Source organism: Grammomys surdaster, unplaced genomic scaffold (assembly GCF_004785775.1).
Source record: "Grammomys surdaster isolate TR1022 unplaced genomic scaffold, NIH_TR_1.0 126531, whole genome shotgun sequence".
Taxonomy (NCBI): domain Eukaryota; kingdom Metazoa; phylum Chordata; class Mammalia; order Rodentia; family Muridae; genus Grammomys; species Grammomys surdaster.
In genome coordinates this window covers 11,534,810-11,558,537 of record NW_021621323.1, presented here as the reverse complement: position 1 = coordinate 11,558,537, position 23,728 = coordinate 11,534,810, and the positions used below count along the sequence as shown (strand labels likewise).

The window sequence follows — 23,728 nt, the reverse complement described above, 5'->3', positions numbered from 1 at the left end:
CCTTACAGAGCTAGTATCTTTGATGCTACAGTCTTGTTTACATCTGCAAGGCAAAGAATTGCTCGCTTGGCTTGGACACTCCTTCTAACCCCTTCTACTTCGAAGTAGCAATCAGAATCTAAATACAATCGCTGTGGCCCATTCTGGCGTTGCTGCTTTAACGAAGGAGAAAAAAAAAAACCTGAAATCCACGTCTTAAATCAGCTCAGTGGTTTGTTACCCACCCCTACCCACCCCCCAGCACCCTGCCTCCGTGCTGCATGCCTAATGTATTCCCTGGTGATTCTGAGCATTAATTAGTTGTTTAATGGGAGTATGACTAAAAATGTAAAAGAAGGATTAGGAGCGTGAAACGTATGTCCAGCTCCTTCCCCACACTCGAGGAGGGAATGAGAATCATTCTGGATCTTCTATTTCTCCAGGAGCCATTTGCATTTCCCACCAGCTGCTCACTTGAGCTGCACTGGTGCTGGGCACTGCTGAGGACCCAGCTCAGCACCAGGGACTATAGCCGCCGCCTACTCTGGGGGTTAACCCAGCCGGGTGGGGGAGACTCCCGACAGAGAGTGGAGAGTGGGCATCCGCTTCGTTTCCCGGAGCCCCTTCCCCCAGCCCTGGCTGCAAACCTCTGATTCCTGAAAGTGGGGAAAGAGTAGTCTGGGCAGATGTGCGCCGGCTGTATAGCGAAGCTCCTTTCTCTTTTCCTCTGCTCTCAAGCCGGTCTTGATTTCCACCTTCTTCGCACTTTTCTGTGAGATTCTCCAGCCCTGCCACCAGCCAGGCTGATCTACTAGAAGCCCCTCTTAATTTCTCTATGATCCAAAGAGAGAAAAGAGAGAAGTTGGGCATTAGCCCATTATTTTAGAGGGCGAGGACCCAGCAAAGAAAACAGTGGATGGGCAGAGATGAAAATGTTCCTGTTCAGGACATGTTCCGGTGAGGTGAGACCAGAGTCCCCTGAGAGCACTTGTTGAAGATACTTTATTTTTTTTCCCAAAAAAGGTTAGGGGGGGAAGAGTTAATAAAAATAAAAACAGCACGTGGTTGTTTTTCTCCTGTTTCTCTTCCTTTAAATGACATTGCTTTGAGTTCCCATTGAGTATGAAGAGAAAGTTTGAGTTTTCATGGATGTTACAAGGTTAGAGATGGCTTAAAATGCAGATCTCTCATCGGTTTTCTTGGAGGCTAAAGAGGCTAACTCTTCCCATAAAATGAGTCCATCTGTCGACTGTTAGCTATTTCAAAGTGAAGGGATTTGGCACTCAAAACAAATTGAGTAAGTTTGTTTGCCTGTTTTTCCTGCTAACACCAATGAATTGAAACCACGGAGTCATTCAAGAAAACACAGAACGTACTCCAGACAGCCCCCGGATTCAAAGGAAACTTGGCATGTGTGCAGTAGCCCTGGGTTAGCTTTTCTTGTGTATACATCCCGTGGGCATCCTTCAGAGGAGTCAGCGTATCTTTCTCAAATTGCATGAACTGGTGTGCTGATTTAGGGAGAAGAGCTGTATGAATTTTAGAGAGGACTTTGTTTTCTATTAGGGACCAAGGAGAAATGCATTTTAATGGCGGGTCTGGTTGGGTTTTGTTCCCAAGCAAGGATTAATATTTGGTGAGAAAAACGCCAAACCATGAGGTATGGCTGTTTTCTGATATTTCCCTAAAACATATCTTGACAGGATGCCCTTGAGATCGAAAGAACTTTGTCCCATATGCCTGGCAGAAGCCTTCACACCTGGTCTTCCAGGCGAGTCATATTTATAGTCCTTCCACTCAAAGGCAAGACCCTGCCAAAATATCCTGTTATTTTCCAAACTACAGGCTCATTAGGAAATCAGAAAATATGAAATTAGAAGTAGGGCCCACTTTGAGAGTAGGAAAGGCCCCTCCAACCTTACATACTCTAGACTTTCAAGGGCATACACTCATATGGGGGAAACGTCTTCCTCCTTCCCCACCCCCACTCCGTGCAATTTAATACCACTCTCAGTCAGGAACCTTAACCTCGTCATTTTAAAAAATGAGATATCCGCGACCCGGGGTGAACTTGTTGAGTGTAGGTACAGCAGAGGAAATTCTAGACTCTGAGAGTCCCAGACTTGAGCAAGAGATCCCATGCCGAATACTGGCCGGTGTGTGGCCCTGTCTACCTGCGCTCTTACACTCTGATCCACCCGCCTTGACCTCAGACACTGTGCCCTAGCCCTTACTGTAGTCCAGGCCTCCCTCGGTCTGGCTCTCTCCCTCTCTCTCTCTCTCTCTCTCTCTCTCTCTCTCTCTCTCTCTCTCTCTCTCTCTCTCTCCTTACCTCCCTTCCTCTATACCTCCCCTCCCCCCACACACACCGATCGGCTGTGGGCTCTCCCACCTTCCGCCACTAGCTCACCCTATTTTTCTAACTTCTCCCAGTCATCATCTCCTTTGCCACCCCATCCATCCACCCACCTCCAGTGCTGCCCTCTGTGGAGCTCTCCCTTCCCTCCCACAGCCTCTGTAGACAATCAGTACTGTAACCAGCTTTCCTCTACTCCGCAGGCCTGAAAGGAGGTCACGCGCGCACACTCACACCCACACTCCCGAAGCCTCACTCGGATCAAGCCAAGGCACACTGTCCTTTGTTTCATTTCATGGGCCACTTTGCTTGTCCCTTTCTCGTAAGCCACCCAGATTTTGCTCCGCGCGAATAGGTTTCTGTCTCCCCAGGCTCTAGCCCTCCCACTTAGCTTTAGAAGGGTTTTGACGCTCGACCTTTTTTTCCCTCTCCATCCCATCATCGTCCCTTCCCTCCCATCCCCATCGCCCTGCTCCCCAGCTTGAGTGCTAGCTCCTGCCACTGGGCCAGCTCCCGTCGGCCGGTCAGTGCCTTCGGCCCGCTCCTCTGCTACCTCCCTCTAGGGTTCTGTCCCAAGCCGCAGCCGCCTGGGCCCCTGGGCCTCACTTCTAAGCCCTAGGGGTCCCCCATCCCCTCGATCGCCCCTGCACGCTCCCCCGCCCCCCGCAGTGGCCCAAGCGCTGTGCTCGCCCCTTGATCGCCCAGCATACGGCAGGCTCGGCCGCCCGCCCGCGCGCCACTGTGCACTGGAGTTTGGTGGAATCTCTGCTGACGTCACGACACTCCGCACACGGAGTCGGAGCGGAGGGAAGAGAGAGGGATGAGAGCGAGGGAGGGGAGAGAGAGTGCGAGACCGAGAGAGAAAGCCGGAGAGCAGCAGACAGAAACTGCTGGCCCCCGCTAGCTTTAGCAGCCCCCCGCGTGGACCCTCTTGGAACTTGGCACCCTCAAGATCCCCGTGGTTTCACCCAGACCCGCTCCACGGCGCTGGCTGTGCAGCCCGAGCCTCGGCCGCCTGGCAGTCACCCTGGGAAGCGGTGGGACGGGGAGACAGCCGTTCTCTCCGGTAGCCGGTAAGTGGAGGCCCTCTCTCCTACAGAGCTGTGAGATAATGCGAGTCTGGAAATTTGTTCCACTTTGGAGAACCTCCGCCGCGTGTGATTTGTGGCTCGCTGGGCTTGTTTCTCCCGAGGTAGCGCAGTTGGCAAACAGATCTTTGCAGAGCCCTGTTCCTCTCGTCCTCAATCGCAGACACTGGAACAGTCGTGCCGGGCGTTGAAGTCGAGTGGAAGCCAGACATGGCTGGCATTTAAAACGAGGCATCTTCCCTGAAATTTCGATGCCAAGAGGATAGGGAGAAACCCTCCGCCTGAGAATTAGCCTACTCAAGATAAAGGGCCAGCTACAAAGTTTCGGCTACTGAAATAGATTAGCCCCTTCCCATCATTACCCATTGGAGAAAAAGAGATTCCATCTTAACTGGCAGTTAGTGACCTCTCAGGCCCAAGCGAATTACCTGCGAGCCAGGCCTAGATGCCAGCCCGCACAATTACTTCGGATTATAAATCCTTTAAATTGATCACCAGTCAACTCCAATCTTGTACTGCAGGAGATGCATTTTAAACGCGTGCGAGGAGGCAGCTATTTTGCAACTGGTAACTAAGTAAAGACATGCGATTCCAAACCAGGGAAATGCGGTCCTTTTATTTCAATTTAATCACCTTCCCTAAACAATTTAGAAACCAAACTATTCTAGGAATCTGAGACATTTTTGTTTTTATTCTATTATATATATAGGACTACTGTATTTTTTAAGGTGAATTAAACTGGGGGAGAGACTTTTGCTACTATGAATTACAATAATATCCATTAATACATTCTAAACTATTTAACGAGCAAGTGATTTGATTTTTAAAGAGATCTCTGCATCCTTTTCAGACCATTGATCACAATTAAAAATATCTTAATCACATGAAGTATCGTTTAGAGGCAACTCCGCCTAAAACCAATAGTTTCACAGAAACAAAGCTTGTTACCGAAATGAATTGAGGGTTTGCTTTTTGTTGTTGTTGTTGTTGGCGGTGGTGGGGTTAAAAATGAGCACAGTATTCGGATAATCCAAGTTTAGCTTAAAAACAAAGTAGCTACTTCACTTATGGAATGTTTTGCTTTGCCTCAGCAAAACTACGCCTAAGTTATTGCCCTGCTTTGTCCTGTAAGTTGAGCACCGTAGCCTTCCAAAGCTCCAGAAGCACGCATTCCACAGAGCTTTAAAGGAAGCTTGCTCATGGTAAAACGCGGAGCTGCGTTAAAGTGGTATCTTAATTTCCTTAAATGATTACCCACTGCAAATTAATTTGCTGGCTAATCACACCAATTTAGCTCATTTAAAACATATGGTCTCATGCTTTTTGTATTTTTCAGCTTTCCATGAATGGCGCTGCCGTTGGATAGGAAAGGAAATGAAAAGAGTGAAATGGGAAAGGAATTTATTTCTCAAAATGATTAGAATCCGTAGTTTCTTCTACAAGTCCATCCTTGTGCTGCTCGCCAGAAATCAATCTTTCTTTCTTTCTTTCTTTCTTTCTTCCTTCCTTTCTTTCTTTCTTTCTTTTAAGCTAACTGCTCTGTTTCTTAGGGCTTGCCTGTCTGCCTGGTGTGGGTAGTGTGCATGCTAATTGCTGGGTAGTGCTTCATTAACACTGTATAGAATGGAAGCTGACCCAAACCAGACTGCTTGGCATATACATTCCAACCAGGATGTGAACTTTTGGCATGAGAATGACTTCAAATCAGGAAATGTCTCCTATCTAAAATGTTGAGATTAGCCATCGAAACAGTGTTGTAATCTGGCAGTGAAATTTGTCTGTCACACGTTAGCTGCCTTGATAGGACAAGTTTAAGTCTCATCAGATAAGACTTGAAGGTCTCTCTTTAAAGAAAAAAAAATCTTCCTCAGTTAATTAGACTGGACCCATTTATTAGGCCTGGTCATTCTATGGAGCATCAAATTAAAGTCTCGGGATTCATTTACTGCAAAATACGTCTCAAAGTCACAAGGACATGTAGCAAGCAGCTAAGGAACACATCTTGATCTTTTCACTCCTTGGGCTGAAGCCTACCGGGTCTTGAAGCTTTGCTTTTTATTGCTTTGATTGGTCTTCAGCACCAACGCGTGGGGATGGGAGAAACTGTGGCAACTGACTTTACAGGTCAGGTCTTTCTCTTCTGTATATTTCAGTCCCTGAAAAAAATAAAAAAATAAATAAATAAAACTATTTGCAGTAGCCATCTGCAATGCTGTGGCTACCGGCTAATAATGCAGCCAGTTCAGACGTACAAAAAAAAAAAGATTATCGAAATGATGACATGCAAATTTCCCCCGAAATTATCATAAGTAAACATTTGAAGTCTGGACTAATAAAATCCCATCTGTGTTACTTCATATCGAGTTAGTAGAAAGCTGTGATAATGAATTTTGTAATATCTCCCGAACAGACATCTCAATCAGGGACTAATCCTGTGATTTTACTGCAGAATCGCTAAATCTGGAGCCGCCAAACTGCTACTTCTGGGCCCACGGGTCCACAAGGATCGGCAGAATCCCTACCCCGTCTCATTAGCTGGTGGGGGGAACTGCTTGTGGCTCCCCACTCTTGGATCCCCTAGGCCACCACACCAGGCGGCCCCACCTCCAGACAGCACGACCTTGGCCAGAGTCCCCTGGAGCTTGGATTGCTCCAGAAGAGGCTGAGGAGCTTGAAAATGCACCTCAGGCCAAAACTCGACCCACCAGCCTGGCAATGCCCGTTCTCACCTCCAGCCCTGGGTTCTAAGAGAAAAGGATCCTCCGATCGCAGGCGTACACTGGTCAACAAGAGTCAGGAGCCAAGATTCAAGGGGCCTGAGAAACCCTTCTTCCCTTTCTTGTCTTGAAAGCAACCACTCCATTTAGCCCTCTGCCACCCACCTCCCCCGGTTTGCCTGTGGCAAAGAAAAGGGGCCGCGTCCAAAGCTCGGCTGTCTGAGCTGCGGTTGGAAATTTGAAAAGGATCTAGCTTGCCTGGGACCGGGAAGGCCGAAACTGGAGGAGCAGCCTCCCCAGTGCTGTTTGGGCTTGGCGGCCCCTCCAGGAACGCTTGCCCGGGTCTCCTGTCTCGCTCAGCCCCATCGTGTAACTCAGCTCTACGATCTTAAATCATACTTTAGGATAAATAAATGGCTGGATGAATATCTCCAGGGAAAAAGTGTGGCTAAATATGGAAACGCGGCTCCTGGTGGATGAGAGGCCCTAATTCAGCTCGCTCCTGGAGCACCCTTGGCCGAGAGTCCCTCCCTTTCAGAATTACAGAAAACGGAGGGAAAGTTGCTTTGTGCGACCGGGCATGCTGTTTCTGGCCCTCTGCAAATGTTTGCTGAGCTCAAATTGACTGACATCGTATTGAATGGTGATCTTTCCAAAGAGAAGTCCATTCTCCCCCACCCCCAAATCGTGTATAAGCTTAAGGTTGCTCCCCGGCCTAGGCGCCCTTGAATGTAGTCCTCTCAGCTTCTCCAGAAGCTCGTGGGTTCCTTGGCCTCCTAACCTCTGGGCCTTTTCCCCTTCAACTGGGGACATAATCCCTCCAGGTAAACATCGGTGGGGGTCCTGGATTCGAGGCTGGCAAGATGCTGCTGGGCTCCAGGAGGCTCTGTGGCCGGAGAGGCGTACCAGAATCCCCTAGCACCCAGCAGTGCTTAACACCTAGAGCTGATCCTGACCTCCGAGCGAGTGCTGCCTTTGAGCCTCCAGCTCCCGACGGCCGTCACTTCTCAAAGTTGTGCCTCTCTTCTGTTTTGCAGATAACGGGAAATGGAGACCAATTGTCGCAAACTAGTGTCGGCCTGTGTGCAATTAGGTAAGAGCTCACTTCTCTTGCCCGGGTTCCTAGAAGGGAGACAGCCTGCGTCTTGCGAGAGCGGAGAGAAGGCTCCAGCTCAGCAATAAGGCCCCCAGCAACTGGAACTTTCTCCAGGAGGGCTTAGGCGAAAAAGAAATCAGACTAGTACAGCCCTCGCCTTGCCCTTTCGGGGAGGTTTGGGCTCAGGCGAACTAGCGAGGACTGCCCTGACACTCCTCAAAGCTGCCGGTCGGGTGGCCCAGGGACAGATCACTGTCCTCACTGGGTTGCCAGGGGGCCCGAGGGCTGGGCGTGCGTTCCGTCCTTCCTCTAACGGGCTCTTTGCTCTCTGTCCCTCTTTTCCCTCCGTCTCGCCTCGCCCCCTAACCCTGGCCCGGGCCTCCTTTCCTCCGCCCTTTGGCATCCGCTGCCACCGCACGTGGGGCGGGCGCACTAACGGCCCAGGCGTGCAGCCGGCGGCCGTTGAATGTCTCTTCTCCAAAGACTCCGAAATCAAAAAGGTCGAGTTCACGGACTCTCCCGAGAGCCGGAAAGAGACAGCCAGCAGCAAGCTGTTCCCGCGGCAGCACCCCGGCGCCAATGGTAAGGGGGAGGGAAGCGCAGGCCGCGCGCCGGGCTCCTGCCTCCGGGACTCTGGGCTGTCGGTAAAGCACAGGCTGGCGAAGCCGCCAAAGCCGGTGTCCCCTGCTGCAGAACTTAGACTATTGGCCTCTGGGTAGAACGCGAAGCAGCCGTCCCAGGGACTTTAATTCCTTTCCACAAATTATACTGCACTCCTGAGACCCAACACCTCTCCCTTTTCTCTCTCCCTGTGGTCTGATCCCCTGCGCACGCCCCAGCCTACTACGGCCTCTGCATCTGGTGTGCAAAGTGGTCCAACAGCGACCTCTGTCGCTCTCCTGTTCCCACTGCACGCTGCACCATCAGGGCCCACCCGGTCCCTGAAGCTCACAGCCAAGCCTCGCCCAGGCGGCTGGGTGCAGTTTATCGCGCCGGACGAACGCTGGAAAGTCTTGTTGAAGGCTCGCTTCAAAGGGTCTGGGTTTGGACAACAGCCTTAAAGAGCAGGAGACAGAACTATGAACAGCACACGAGGGCCGCAGCGATTGTAAGCTCCTATCAGCGAGCCCTGGCTGCTTGGATAATGTGGTTCTGTGGTTGGTACGTTGGTTGGTTGGTTTCACCCTAGACCAGTCCCTAGGCTTATGCAAAAGGTGAAAAAGTCTCCCACGCACAGCGAAGGCCCTGGAGAAATACAAACTTATCCTTAGATAATGTTTGTGTGTATGTATATAAGAGATGGAGAGGCCTTCATTTGGAATACATGTAAAATTCTAATTTACGTATTTTTTTCTAGTCTACGGGGTTTCTAAGCTTCATAATAAGTAAGTGCCCGACCTTAGGAGGTTGTTGACCTTTGATTGTGTAAGGAGATAAAACTCCCCACAGCCCTCGATCCCCAACCCCTACACAAATGTAATATGTGTCAGAGGGGGTAATTTGGAACTCCTTCAAGTAAACAAAAAGTATTACAAAAAAAAACTTTCTGCCAGTATCTGAACAAAAAGCATCATTTGTTGAAACAAAACGCCTAAAGCAAGCTGCAGCTTCCCCTCCCCGACTTCCCCAGTTCTCCTGCTGGGCCAGTTAAACGCTCACTTGTCCGGGATTAACCCCAAGGGGTTAAATGGGGGCAATGCAGAGATAATGTCGGCTGATTTCTGTCATTAAGATTGTGTTAAATTCTTCTTCTGTTTGATAATCGGTCATAAAAATAAATTATTAGACCGGAGAATGTTTGGGATATGGTTAAAAATCAAGAGTAGTGATGACTCCCAGGGAGAAGGCTTTGTGTAAGCCCAGCCTCAGCCCTGACCAGGCCTGTAAAGCTCGAACCCACATCTTAGGGGGGAGGGTCGGCTGTCGCCCAGCGGAGGGCAAGTTACATCCTGTGGGTTGTGACCCTAGAACTCGATCCCACCTCTAACCCTGATTTCGTTGACCCAAAGAATTGTTTCTGCGGCTAGGTGGCCTGCTTTGGAGGCAATATACTCAGAACCCTGTCAAGGATTCTGCGGATAATTCCCCGTCAAGGATAATGTCTTTGTAGGTAGGCAGGATGTCTGAGAGCCTACCGGGAGTTCAGTCCCCGCTGTCAAGTGTCCTGGCATTCGCTTTTAAATAATAGGAGAAAGAAAGGAAAAAGAAAATGGGGGGGAGAGAGAAGGGGAGAGGAGAGAATATATGAAGGATCGTGGCGTTTACTTGGAGGATGGATTATTTTAGAGAGTGTATGGAAGGTTCTCCCTCTATTTTGCCAAAATGTCTGGTTTTCTGTCTTTTGGATCCAAGGGAAAAAGGCTGTCCAAATGTGTTTAATAGCATTCATTTAAAAGATGAGAAGAGATACTGAAAACCTTGATTTTTAGCTGGCATGTGTGTGTGTGTGTGTGTGTGTGTGTGTGAACTGATAAATCAACAACAACAACAATAATAATAATAACATGCACCAGTAAGCAAAAACGCCTAATCACTGCAGGAAGGTCACCAGAGTTAAGTACCTTTTGGAGATTATGAAAAATAATTTATAGAATATACAAACTTCTGACTGGAATTTATTTTTTATACTTTTAAGGTTTCTTTTATTAAAAAAGAAATACATATTTTTAAATGTCATGCAGTGACAAAGAGAACGCCAGTATACTCCGTGATGGCGCCCACCTCTTCTTCCTCAAATAGCTGCAGCTGCAGGCTCCTTAAGGGAGACCCCCAGCTCCATATTCGAGCTAAGGTAGGCTCCATATACTGCCACCAGGCTCAAAACTAGAAACTGGAGGCAGTGTAGGGGCTGAGAGAGTTAACAGTCTTCAGGCCTAGCACTTGGAGAGGGAGGCATTTTGGCCAGTCCTATAGAAAGGAGCAAAGTCCAGCTAGAGACTTCACGTGGCTACGTTTTTTAGGAACTCTTAAAACAGTCTTGACCTTCAGGAAGAGAACAGAGTGCAGAATGTTTGGGAGTCTCTGTAGTAGAGTAGGGCATAAAGCCTACAGCACTGCCCGGCTTGGCCTCAAAGCCAAGTTTGGTCCAGTTTGCCCTGTGACAGGCTGCCAGTACTTCGGCCCTCTTTCCCCTACCCCCAGCCATGCCATTAATTTTTAAATAGCTTTGACAGAATGGCTGAGCTGAAAGTATTCTGATTGCCCCAAGTCCTAGATTTTCCACTCCTCAGAAAGAAACTCCAAGGTCCCTCCGGACACCCTAGATCCCTAAACCCCTTCTCCCATGGTGGTAGCTTAATCGCCTTCGGAGGACGCGAGTAAACTCCAGCCCTTGCTTGGGCCCTGTTTCCCTCTTGAGCCCCCACTCTCTTAATCAGCAAGTGTTGAGGAAGCTCTAACTCCTGATCTATCCACAAAGGCAAAAACGATCTGGTTTCCCTTCTCCATTTTGAAGCCACTTAAAACGGAGGCCTTCTAACTAACACTCAAACCTTCTGTAACAAGCAAAAGGCAAAATGGTGGTGTCTGGAGGAGGGATCTGAGCCCCGAGGAAGAAGGTTGTGGGGAAAGTGGAGAGATCTTGCTGTAACTAGGAGACAGGGTGCAGGTGCTAGGTGAAGGAGATTTGAAGCTCGGAAAAGCAAAGCGACAGGAGAACTGGGTGGTGACAGTTATCTATTTTCTTTTCCCCACTGGACACCACCCCCGCCATTAAACCTGCAGTTTTATTGGCAGAGGCCTCCTCTCTGCCTGTTGTTTCCAAACCCTCACCCCCACCCCCACTCCCACCCCCACCCCAGTGGAAAATTGTACCAGACTTCCAGGTAGTCAGTCCCTGACAGTCGGTGGCAAGCATTCTTTGCAGGTGGCGATTCTCCCAACCTTCCATTCTCACTCAAAGTTTCTTTAGGCTGCTTAGGCTGTTGCTCCACACAGACTGCTGTTAATATATGCAGCAGTTGTTAGAACGACTCCGGGGAAAAGGAAATGTATAACGAAAGCTTATTCGTGAGCAGGAATATACTAACGGAACAATCTGATGTCTTCTTAATCCTATGTAAAAAGCTTCGTCGTCTTCCTAATATTGACTGAATGGGTAATTAATGGCTCTTCATCTAGGCGAATACCCTGTAATCCAAGATAGGCAAAAGACAACAGCCCAAGTTAGAAGACAAAAGGCACGGCTGCAGCCACAGACCCCTCCCAGGGACTGCCACTGGGAAAGTTTCATCCCCCGGGAAAGAAAGCAGGGGTAAGGGGACAAGATCCATCCTTTCTGGGTTTCACTAACCATAGAACTTGACCATGGGCTCAGCGCTCCAGAATGCAGTGTTTCTCTCTCCAGCTCTTCTCTTTTTCTTCTTAACTTCTTTAAGATGTCCCCATACAAAAGCCATCCAAGAATCACCCACACACTAAAGGTCCCTTAAAAACCTCAACACTGGACCAGGCTTCTTCTGAATCCAGGACACCCCCTTCTTTTTACAAACCTTGCTTAGAGTCCATCAAGACTAAAGCAGCTGAGATAAAGGGAAGAAAATCCTGGAGCACGCACACCCACACTCGAGTGCACACACGCGTGTGTGTCTGTGTGCTGAAGAACCATTAGGAGTGATGGAGTCAACGTCTTTGTGAGGGTCGACATGGAGAGTGCCCAAGATTCTCCCAGCGTGTTTTGAACAGGATGACATTTTAATTTAAACCTTTAGAGTAATACATTACTAAGGTTACTACAATGAGGTGGGCTCTTTTTTTTGTCAGCTGACAGCTTTTAAAATATTATTTCGCTAGGGAAATAAAAGCTTCATCTCAGATTATAGGTGGGTATTTTTGGATTTATGTGATTTATGGTCACCATGGCAACTAATGCCGAATGTTAGCTACCAGCATGTCTGGGAAAGAAAGAAAGGAGAGTGGGAGAAATAGGAAAAGGAGGTGAACAAGAGCTGGAGAGAGGGGATTGATTTAATCCAATTATTTTTTAAGTGACTTCAGTTAGCCCCTGTACCTCCTTCTCTCCAAACCTGGATATCTGTATTTATTTTCATTTTCATTCTCTTCCTCTCCGGGTTGTTCTCAGTTTTCCTCTCCTTTCCTGAATCTCTCCCTCTCCTCTCCTGAATCTCTCTCTCTCTCTTTCTCCCTCCCTCCCTCTCTCCCTCCCTCCCTCCCTCCTTCCCTCCCTCCTTCCCTCCCTCCCTTTCTTTTTCCCTCTTTTCTCCATATCCCTAAGTCACATTTAACTATACCAATCTCACGGGTCAGTAAATTGATGCTTTCCAGAAACAAGTAAACCTGCCACGTTCAGGTGCTCACGTGAGGGGCTTTGGCTGCTCTTAGGTTAGCAGGCGTCAGTGTTCTCTTCCCCACCCTAGGCAGTTCCCCTTTTCTCACTGAGCAGTGGGGGATGCCTCCCACTGTCACCTTAATACCTAGCTAGTTGTGGCCCAAAACTCCTTCAAGGTTGAGCTTTTCGACTGGGGCTGGTAGGGCAGAAACACAGGTATGTTTTTATGGGGCTGCAGTGGATGGGTGTTAGTTAATCTCTGGCCTTCTGAAACAGAACAGAATCTTTAACAAACCCAACCATTTTTGTTTTGTTTTGTTTTGTTTTGTTTTGTTTTGTTTTGTTTTGTTTTGTTTCCATTTATGGAACAAGAAAAATCATCCACAGTGAAGCTTTTAATTTGGGAAACAGGTCACTCTCCTGGAAGGTTGGGGAGAGAGTCAAGCCTGGTTTGTGTCCAGACAGTGAAAGAGGGGAGAAGAGGCCACTTCTCTAGGGTACAGTGCCAGGTCTTCTCTTCCTCTGACACACCAAGACGCACACACACACACTACTCAGCCACATGATGAGTCCTGGCCAGGCCGAGTCCTTGAGCCACCTGGGGTTATGCTACAAACACATCTCTTTATGGCCTGACAGCTCAGGGAGACCTCTAATTGAGCCATCTTCCAGGTGAGTTCTGAGGGCAGCGTCTTTACAAAATTTGAAGATTGATTGATTGGGTCCCAGCCCTTACTCCGCAACTACCAAACGGACTGCCCAAGACCTACTTACTGCTCACCGGGATGGCTGGAGGGAGTTTGCTCAACTAACACTAAAGAGTGTGAAATTAAATAAGACTTTAAGACCGGTAATCGGTGGCAAACACCAGCTGAAGACACGCCTGACCCTGTGTCACACACTTCCCTCCCGGAGGGTCTTTCTTTGAAAGGGTAAGCAAGAAAACGCAATTAAGGTGACCACGAGTGCCTCCTAATACCAAGTTTCCTTTCCTTGACCTCAAAGAAGGCATATACCACAGCCCAGCTCCCCCCTTTCTTTCCTTTCTTTCTTTCCCTCCCTTCCTTTCTTTCTTAACCTTGAATTGAAAACTCTGATGATGGCTCTAGTCACCATCATTCCTAGAGCCAATCCAGAAGAATCCATGTGGGTTCACAATACTACTGAAATCCCTACAGATACGATTTGACTTATAACCCTCCTTCATCTATGTCACCTATGACATCATTGTAGAGCATGTCTTGGTCTCGGTCACACACATCCACACCTACTCTGGCATGAACCCTTTAGGTACTTGAAAGGCGGACATCTTATCGGGACTCATTGGCAAGCATAAAGCAAGTTAGGGAAGGGTCGGTTGATTGAAAAATATTTTTTTAAAAATATATCAGTTGTGTGTGTGCACATGTGCTCATGTGTGCTCAAATGCACACATGCACACACATCCATGATTCTGTTTTTACTTTAATCAGCGTGGATGTCTTTATTCTTGACCTCAGTGGTTTCACACAATCTAAATTTCTATCCTTTTAGACTTGACTGTCTGTGCATCTGTGTCTTTCCAAAAATCTCCCATACTTTGGCACTATGGGGAACTACCACTTAACCCTGGGGTTTCCATCCATTTAGGGGGCTACTTGAGCCCCTTCCCGTGTGTAGTTTTCCAGATGAACGGAACTTCCAGAGCTGAAGCTGAAAATCTCTGGGTTGAATGAGAGATTACCTTGAAGATCTGTATGACTCTTTGCAACATCTCAGATTTGCAGAAACGTACTTTTTTTTTCAAGCCCCTAGCCTCAAAACCCGACAGACAAATATTAACAACTCTTTTGCCACTCCAGAATTCAAATCTCAAGGCAAAGACACATCTGCCTATAAATCTAGAAAACCTTTTATTCTTTGATGCAATAGAGTCTAGCATGAAATGAAGCATTCTGGGCTATGATATTGTGATGCCCACAATTATACTGGGGTTTGAGAGAAGAAACTAGAATGTGATTAGTAAACACATAGGAGAGAAAGATCTAGTTTCGCATTGACTTGGTTATAGGTCATTGGCTGGCAAGTGCAAGGGAGAAAATATTTACTTTACACATATACTTTATGAACTTGAGGGAATTAGAGGAAATTCAATAAGAAAATGGCTAGAAACATTTAAAACCCTTATTTAAAAGACTTAAGCAAATTAGAGTCTTATCAGATTAAAAACCACTACAAATGTAAGAACATTGTCTTCAGCGAAAACGCTGTGGGGTCTGAGGAGGAGATTCTCCCGCCCGCCAAATCTCAGGGATAAGATGCGTCATTTAAGCACCGGATAATGAGTAGAATGTAAATTAATTTAACCTTCTTTACCAACAGGCTGCTGGTGTAATGTGTATAATTTAGTGATAGGGTTGGGAGACCTAATATAGCTGGATGTATGAGCCTCAGTTCATTCAGGCCTGACACAAGGGCTTGTTCTGCTGAGCAGGTGCATGTGTGTTTATGTATGTAGAATGGAGTGAGGAGACAGAATAAAGTTTAAAACTGAGAATGCTGACCTAAAGCTTATAAAGAAATGTCTAAATGTCTAAATAGCTAAATTCTTAAAGTGAAATGGCAGTATAGTGAAAAGACTGGAAATAATTTCCATTTGGCCGTTTGGACGGTCTTGGGTGTCTTTCAGATGAGAGGGATTGATTGCTGATAGTGTTGGGTAGGGGTAAAAGAGAGACAGATCTTAGAGCTATATCTGTAGTCAGCTTTATTTGCTTAGTGCCCAGCTAAGTTCCCCAGTCTTGTGAGTAAGAGCTAGGAGGGAATTTGCTAAAGATTCCTTATACTGGCGCTGCAAATCATTGACGATAACGTCAAACGAATTACATTCAGGGAAGATAACACTAAAACAATCGCAAATGCAGAAACTCAGGGAGGGGAGTAGATTACTTTGTGTTCTTCAGCGGACCTAGGCTGAGGGACAAAAGGTGTGTGTGTGTGTGTGTGTGTGTGTGTGTGTGTGTGTGTGTATGTTGCCAGATCTCAAACCCAGATCCTCCTAGGTGCTAAGGAAGTGCTCCAACACTCAGCAGAATCCTCCCTTCCAGTCCCACAAAGGACTTAGAAAAATTATTTTAAGTGTGTTTGAATTTATATCTTTTGAATCTTAAATTTTCTTTGGAATAATGCTGCACGGGGCTGATGCCTCCATGGGTGATCTGTTTTGTTGAAAAACATAAAAAAGATTTTGCTTTTCCTACTTGAGCAGTCCTCTAAGCTCTCCCCCTACCCCCACCCCCTAGTGCAAATCTACTGTTTCTGCCTACTTGTGCTTTAATGATTCAAGACAGCCTTGAGCTCCCTAGGAAAAGAAAATGACTGTTAAAAATCATCCTTGAAATTGGTCATTTGGCAACGTTCTTAATTGTATGGAAATTCATTAAGGCATATTTTCTATATAATTAGCTCAAGGTTGTTGATTCTACGGGCTAAAGCCTGGATTTGAATCTGGTTGATAATAAAGTAAACAAGAGAGTCGAATTTAAAGCATAGCTCTCTCTGGCTAGGACGAGCTTAATACAGTGTACAAGGAATTTGAAAGACCTAGGATGTGTCTTAATCAACGTTAAGTAGAATGGATAAGCTTTCGGCATTTCGAAAACGCTGGGTTAGGGTTTCTACTCTATTGTGAGTTTTCTGTCTGGGGACTAATAAGCATTACAGAGGACGTGATTTGAGGCGACTTTTTTATTCATGTATAAATCCGGAGTGAACCACCAAGCAGTTGTTCGACTAAAGTCAAGGTAATTTTCTTTTGACGGGTCCATTTTCTTCTCGATTTCTAATTTATTAGCCTGCCTTTTCAAGACTCTGTCTTCTTTGCAATTAAAGTAAAGCTTCCTCAGATTAGTGCGACATTCACCTGACAGGCGAATGGGGGTGGGGGGCGGAATTAAGATGAGAAAGGTGATTTGCTGGTGTTTTTAACTTTTAGGTTTAGGTAGCACATCGCCTTTCTGTCTTGACCTGGGGTGGGGGTGGGGGTGGGTCTCTGGTCTAGAAATGGATGTGGTGAGACAAAAGGAAGAGAGGGAGTGCTTGTTGAGTGAACCTTATACCTTTCGGTCCTCGACTTTTCTTCTTCTTTACCCTAACCCTCCAACTCCAAGTCTCCTCTACCCCACCTTACTCCTAACCAAAAGCCGAATAGCCTTTGGCTGGGCAGGAGCAGAATTCCCAGGAGCGCGCCTGTGTAGACCGGGTGGGCACAGCTAGGAATTAGTTGGGCCTCGCACTGCTGATAGGTGCAGACAGAACCATCCCTCTGCCTCGGCTCGGGGCCTCGCGATTGGTGTGGAGCCACGTCACTCCGACCCGAAGAAGTGTCGGGGAGGAGGCGGAGGCGGGGAGAACTGGGGAGGGCCGCCGCAGAGTGACGTCTTGCCACCAGGAAGCCCGCCTCTGGTTTTAAGATGTTAGGCCAACAGGGAAGCGCGGAGCCGCAGATCTTGCCGGTCTCTCGCTGGGGTGTCTGGAGCTGAGCGGCGGCGGGGCCTGGCTCCAGCTCGACCGCCCGAGGGGGTGTGCGTGCGAGCCGCGGAGGGTGTGCTCGGAGGGCCCCGCGCCGTGGCCGTGGCGGCTGCAGCCGCCGCGGGGGATCTAATATCAGCTACCTGTCCCTGTCACTCTTGACACTTCGCTGTCAGGGCTGCAGCGCGGGGGGCGGGCAGAGCGCCCTCGTAGCTGTCCTTATTGGAGGGGTATCTAGGGGAGGGAGGGAGGCAAGAAAAGGGTCTTTGCCCATTCTTGTTTCGCTTTGGATCGTGGAAGTCGGCTCCCTAAAGAGGCTCGCAGCGGTTCCCTCCTGCCCACGTCCCCAAGTCTCCGTTGGCCCCCTGACTTTGGGCTGCCGAACTCTTTTTGGCTGGAGTCTGCAGCTAGAGGAGACAGGGGCAGCTTGGCTGGAGGACTCGGCAGTTTGCGTCCCCTGGTTCTACAAGTCTCGGCTAACACGGGGACCCTTGGCGCCCAGAGCGCTACCCAGAACCGGCGGCCACCGGGGCTCGACTGGCAGTAGCCCTGGACTCGTAGGGCGCCGCACTCCCTCGTCCATGAACTGCATGAAAGGCCCGCTGCCCTTGGAGCACCGAGCAGCCGGGACTAAGCTGTCGGCCGCCTCCTCACCCTTCTGTCACCATCCCCAGGCGTTAGCCATGGCTTCGGTCCTAGCTCCTGGTCAGCCCCGCTCCCTGGACTCCTCCAAACATAGACTGGAGGTGCATACAATCTCCGATACTTCCAGTCCTGAAGTCGCAGGTAAGGCGCCGCGCTGCCCCACGGACACTTGAGCGCAGCCCCCTGGCGCCTCCCGGCCCGCTCGACCCCCGAGGAAGTCGCCCCCTCCTAGGGAAGGCGTGGTCGGAGTGGTCGCTCGGTTAGCTCAAGGCAGAACTTCCGGGAGCCTGGATTCTGGTGACCCCGTCCCTTCCATTCAGTCCCCTATCGACTTGGTTCCTGTGGCGCTAGTAATCCCTCCCACGCCGCTGAGTCTACCTTGGTCTTCCTTCAGTTTCTGGGGTCACAGATGCCTCGGTATTCAAGGGCGTTCAGAGGCCGCCACAACTCTATCCCCCTTCTCTTGTTAGCTTTTACCTCCCGGTGAGCCTCACACCTTTAAAAAGTATTTCTAAAATTACTTAGAAAAGCCCCTGGCCAGGAAGCAAATCTCCCCACCCCGTGAGCAGCTGGGGGACTTGCGTTCCTACCTGTATCCTAACACCCACGTTTCTAGTCTTCCAAAACCTCATGGAAATCTGAAGTTTGGGGGTGGGAGGTGTCTGTAAAACACGCGCATGTTCGTGTCTTAAAAGGATGTGTTTCTTCTCAACGGTGTAGACTTTTGAGCAAAGGCTGTAAAAAATGAATGTACCGCCTCAGCGAGATAAACGTGTAAATAAAACGTGCGGCGCTGGGGGAGGGGAGGAAATGGGGCGCGCACACCCACACTTTTACCGCTCACCCCCAAACACAGCGTTCCCTTTGGAACAGAGGCGCCGCGCACAGCCCTGTCCCCGCCAGCAGCCGGGCTCTTTGCCTCCTCTGCCACGCGTTCCCGTTGAGAGGTCGCGTTTTGCAGTCGGGGATCTGACCGAAATTACGTGTTTCTTTCTGCTTTGTTTTTTTCAGAGAAAGATAAGAGCCAGCAGGGGAAGAATGAGGATGTGGGCGCAGAGGACCCGTCCAAGAAGAAGCGGCAACGCCGGCAGAGGACTCATTTCACTAGCCAGCAGCTTCAGGAGCTGGAAGCCACTTTCCAGAGAAACCGCTACCCAGACATGTCCACTCGCGAAGAAATCGCCGTGTGGACCAACCTTACGGAAGCCCGAGTCCGGGTAGGAGCCAGCACCCAGTCTGGGAAAACTAGGGGGCCGAGGCCTTGCCAAGCTTCAGAGCCTTCAGATCAGGGGGAGGGGGAGGAGTGGTGGCTGGCAGGCAGTGTCACCCCATAAGGACGCGGGTGGGAAGTCACTTTAGAAGAAGAAAGGGCCGAAAGCCTCCAGGCGGCGAGTGTGCCCGAGGTAACTGCTCCCGGTTCCCAGGCAGAGCTGCCGCCTGGCTCAGGCGCCGACAACCTCACCCGCTCTCTGCCGGCCCATCCGGCGCCCTCCCAAGCTGAGCTGCGCGGGCATTCCTCAGCAAAGGGCATTGTGTTCCCGGCTTGCCGTCGCCAGACAAGCGCCAATAAAATCCCTCCCCGCCAGGAGCTGTGAACAGGCTCCAACCTGTGCGCCTAGAACAAGAAAACCCTCCAGAAACACGCAACGGTTGGCCTCACTGGAGAACCTTCGTGCCCAGCCCGGCCCAGCCTTTTCTCCCTTGACTAGCAAGAGTTGCTCGCAGGTCTTTGCAGGGGCGGCTTTTTCAGCCATTCAGGTTTCTCTCACACTCTATTACCTAGTTTTGTAATCCCTGGAAATAACGACTATTCTGCTAGCCCTTTTAAGGAAAAAAAAAAGAGAAGAAAGACGTTTCAATTTGGTTTATTTATCTTCTCGAGAAAGTTCAGCTCGGTGAAGGCTGTACTCACCCCTCGCTTAATTATAGTCATGGATTTATAAAGAGAGCTTACCTTTACTTTGTAGCAAATCTGCCCCTTTATGGACTGGCAAAAAAAAGAAAAAAGAAAGAAAAAAAGCTTAAGTGAATTACCCAGTAGCAGTATCCTGGTTTAACGCCGGTCGGTTGGAATGTCCAAGATTATTAAGATTCTGAAAGAGGAAAATAGAACTCAGCAGACCTCAGAGCCCGCTGTTTTTAGAAAACATTTTCTGTGTAGAAGAAAGCCAAAATAAGATGGGGGAGAGAGGACAAAAAGAAAAATAAAGAAAGACAATGTCAGACAAAAACGAAAATTAAAACTAAAGTGTATTCCCAAAGCAAAGAGAAGGAAGACACAGTCAGTGTAGCTCTGAGGCTGGCCAGGCAATGCGGGTTGATAAAGAAGCCGGGAAGACGCGGGGAGTGGTTTTAGTTTAACTGCCCGGAGCCAGCGCTCGTGCAGGGGCCGCGTGGTTTTAAGCAAGGTCAGTCTTTCATTAGCTTTCTTTAGCATCAGGGAACGATGGGCCCTGCACGTACTCTTCTCGCCTGGGCAAAGTTTAGAAGGCCTGGAGTAGAAATGACAAGTAATTAGAATAAAGACACAATTTGTCTTTCACTGAAATCCCTGGGGAGAGCCCTCCCACCCCACCCGCTTTTCCTCGGCCCTGTTCCTCTGCAGTGGGTGCGCGCTCCAGCGGCCTGCTTCCAGACGCCTACTTTTTCAGCCAAGTGCGTGAGACTTGCTTTTTATAGCAATCGTGTGTAAAGAGGGAGGGGGAGGGAAAAAAAGGAAATCAAGAATGAAAGGAAAAAGAGAGAGAAAAAAAAAGCGGATTAGACGGCTGGGCGCGACGGAGTTGTGTGATGTGAAACATCACCGTTGTCAGCTCTGGGCTGTTGAGCCAGGCCTCTCTCCAATACACAAAAGCCACTCTCTGGGGCGACTGGCGGGCCGAGTGTGGATTGGAAGAGGGGTTGTGGCGAGGCCACCGGACGCGGGTGGGGGTCGACCAGCCTCCCGCAAATTCACTAGACCCGTACTAAGCTGAGTCCAGAAGCTGGCTAGACTTGGATAAGAGGAAGGTGATACAGATCAAAACACAGAGAGGTGGAGGGCTACATTCCCTGGTTCAGAAAACCCAGTTTACGTGCTTAGCTTCTGGAATTTAACGAGCAGACGACGAGGTGGTCTTTTGCTTTTTATTTGGTTCTTTTTCTAGGGCATCCGGGTCCTAGAGCTTTCGGGGAGGCGCGGGGGACTTGGGGGGAGGGCGGCGAGCTTGGAGGGAAGGGAGGGGCTGTGTGGGAGGAGAGTGGGTACCCTCCCAGCCCCTGGTCCTCATTACTGGATCGGTGGTTTTGGAATGGAAGCAAGTTTGCAAGGTTTGGGAAGGGTCCCGTGTATTTTACGCTGTTTTTGGACCCCCAAAGAGGGCCTAGAGGATCAAGCGGCCCTTAGGCCGCCAGGCATTCGATCGATTGAGCTTCTGTGGCTCAGCTCGCAGCCCAGACTCCCGAGTAGGAGTGGGAGAGGCCTCTAAGGCTTCCCTAAGGCCTGGGACCAGCACCAGTGCCATTTAGCAATTCTCAGTGGCTTCCACGCCGCGTGGACCTGGGACAGCAGATGTGTGTGCGTGGTTGCAAGGTCCAGTGTGACCCAGGTTAGCTTCTGGTATTTTGTCTTGAAACCAGTGTTACGAGTTTTAAACTAATTGTCTCTGTGTCCTCTGTCTCATCCCCTATCCGCACCACCCCAGGTTTGGTTCAAGAATCGCCGGGCCAAATGGAGAAAGCGGGAACGCAACCAGCAGGCCGAGCTGTGCAAGAATGGCTTCGGGCCGCAGTTCAATGGGCTCATGCAGCCTTACGATGACATGTACCCCGGCTACTCGTACAACAATTGGGCTGCCAAAGGCCTCACGTCAGCGTCTCTGTCCACCAAGAGCTTCCCTTTCTTCAACTCTATGAACGTCAATCCCCTGTCCTCCCAGAGCATGTTTTCCCCGCCCAACTCCATCTCATCGATGAGTATGTCGTCCAGCATGGTGCCCTCCGCGGTGACCGGCGTCCCGGGCTCCAGCCTCAATAGCCTGAATAACTTGAACAACCTGAGCAGCCCGTCGCTGAATTCCGCGGTGCCCACGCCCGCCTGTCCTTACGCGCCGCCGACTCCTCCGTACGTTTATAGGGACACATGTAACTCGAGCCTGGCCAGTCTGAGACTGAAAGCAAAGCAGCACTCCAGCTTCGGCTACGCCAGCGTGCAGAACCCGGCCTCCAACCTGAGTGCTTGCCAGTATGCAGTCGACCGGCCGGTGTGAACCGCGCCCAGGGCGCGGGGATCCGAGGACTGTCGGAGTGGGCAACTCTGCCCCAGAAAGACTGAGAATTGTGCTAGAAGGTCGTGCGCACTACGGAAAGGAAGAGGAAATAAAAGAGATCAGAGGAAAAGAAACCACTGAATTCAAAGAGAGAGCGCCTTTGATTTCAAAGGAATGCCCCCAAGTGTCTGACATCGTTCGCTAAAAGTATTCCTAACAGTTGGAGGATGCGTACACCAACAAATGTTTGACTGGATATGACATTTTAACATTACTATAAGCTTGTTATTTTTTAAGTTTAGCATTGTTAACATTAAAATGACTGAAAGGATGTATATATATCGAAATGTCAAATTAATTTTATAAAAGCAGTTGTTAGTACTATCACGACAGTGTTTTTAAAGGCTAGGCTTTAAAATAAAGCATGTTATACAGAATCAGTTAGAATTTTTCGCTTGCGAGCAAAGGAATGTATATACTAAATGCCACACTGTATGTTTCTAACATATTATTATTATAAAAATGTGTGAATATAAGTTTTAGAGTAGTTTCTCTGGTGGATGCCTTGTTTCTGAAACTGCTATGTACAACCTATCCTGTGTATAACATTTCGTACGATATTATTGTTTTACTTTTCAGCAAATATGAAAAAAAATGTGTTTTATTTCTTGGGAGTAAAATATACTGCATACAAATTGGTCTGGATTCTTTCTCCCTTTTCTCTGTCACCTGGCCAGGGTGCCTCAGTCACTGCCTCCAAAAGAAACCAGTTTCCTCTGCCTGCTTAGTCAAACATGCAAGGCACTGTTTAAATTCAGTAGAAATAGATTCTAGCCATTCATCAGAAACTAAAAAAGAAAAAGAAGGGGAGGTGGGGAAGCTGCAAGCTGGTATATATGTCCCAGATTCTTCTTTGGCCTAAATCCATCAGACGCCATTGTTAACAAATAATACCAGAGAAAGAAGAAAAGTGGAAGAAATTCTGAAGTATGCCAACCAGCTTGGAATGATTCCTAACCTGGCTCAGTCAGAAGGAAAACCACACCCCCAGTAAACTGTTCTTGAAAAAAGATGAGAGTGTACACACATGTACAGTTTGTATACATAAACTTCTTAGAAGGAACACATCTATAATAAATTTACAAGGAAACACCTTCAGTTCAAAATATTTAGGCCTCCACGTTTATCTTGGAGGCTTAAGTAGAGAGATTCTTCATTTATATTGTATTACTATTTCCAAGTCCTTTGGAGACATTAAAAGAAACAAAGACCATTTCTAATAACTACGGCCGTTTGGTTCAGTGTGCCAAGGAGTCCAGGGGTTGAGGGGTTAGAATAGAGTTTCCTGAGTCTTGTAGAGCAATATGTAGCTGAGGCAAAGGTCATGCCCCCTGTGTTTTGTTTTAAATAATATTGACCCATTAATTCTAAACCTGCTTGTTCCTGAAATTATACAGGATTATAGTTTGCAAACTGCCGGACAATGAAGCAAATCAAGATGAATTACAGCCTGGGCCCTCCCTCCTATCCTCTGACATCTAAACAGGGAATGAGCTCCATGTGAGTGTTTGAAAGAACTTTAAGCCCTGGCTCCTCCCTCCAGCCCAGTGTTTTTAGCTCCTTTTTGTTAAATGTGAAATTTGATTTTGTAACCAATAGTAGCAAATAAGGCTTACCTCCCTAAGACTTTACCGCCTAGGTGCTGGGAGGGTCACCAGAGGGTATTCTGAGGTCTTTTGTTATTCCTGCCCCCCTCCCACACACACACACACACACACACACACACACACACACACACACACAC

The 23,728-nt window shown here is 48.6% G+C and overlaps 1 protein-coding gene across 4 annotated transcripts; it reads left to right on the top strand.

Moving 5' to 3' along the window:
• The first annotated feature begins 3,125 nt into the window (after positions 1-3,125).
• Positions 3,126-22,622, top strand: Pitx2 (paired like homeodomain 2). 4 transcript variants are annotated; one of them, XM_028760470.1, is made up of 5 exons: positions 3,126-3,408; positions 7,178-7,233; positions 7,720-7,818; positions 18,689-18,894; positions 21,361-22,622. In XM_028760470.1, the coding sequence occupies exons 2-5, from the start codon at positions 7,188-7,190 to the stop codon at positions 21,922-21,924; spliced, it is 915 nt and encodes a 304-aa protein (XP_028616303.1). In that variant the 5' UTR covers positions 3,126-3,408; positions 7,178-7,187; the 3' UTR covers positions 21,925-22,622. The 4 variants fall into 4 exon arrangements, with proteins under 4 accessions (XP_028616303.1, XP_028616301.1, XP_028616304.1 ...); XM_028760468.1 differs by having other exon boundaries at positions 7,681-7,818; XM_028760471.1 differs by lacking the exon at positions 7,720-7,818.
• Positions 22,623-23,728: the final 1,106 nt, after the last annotated feature.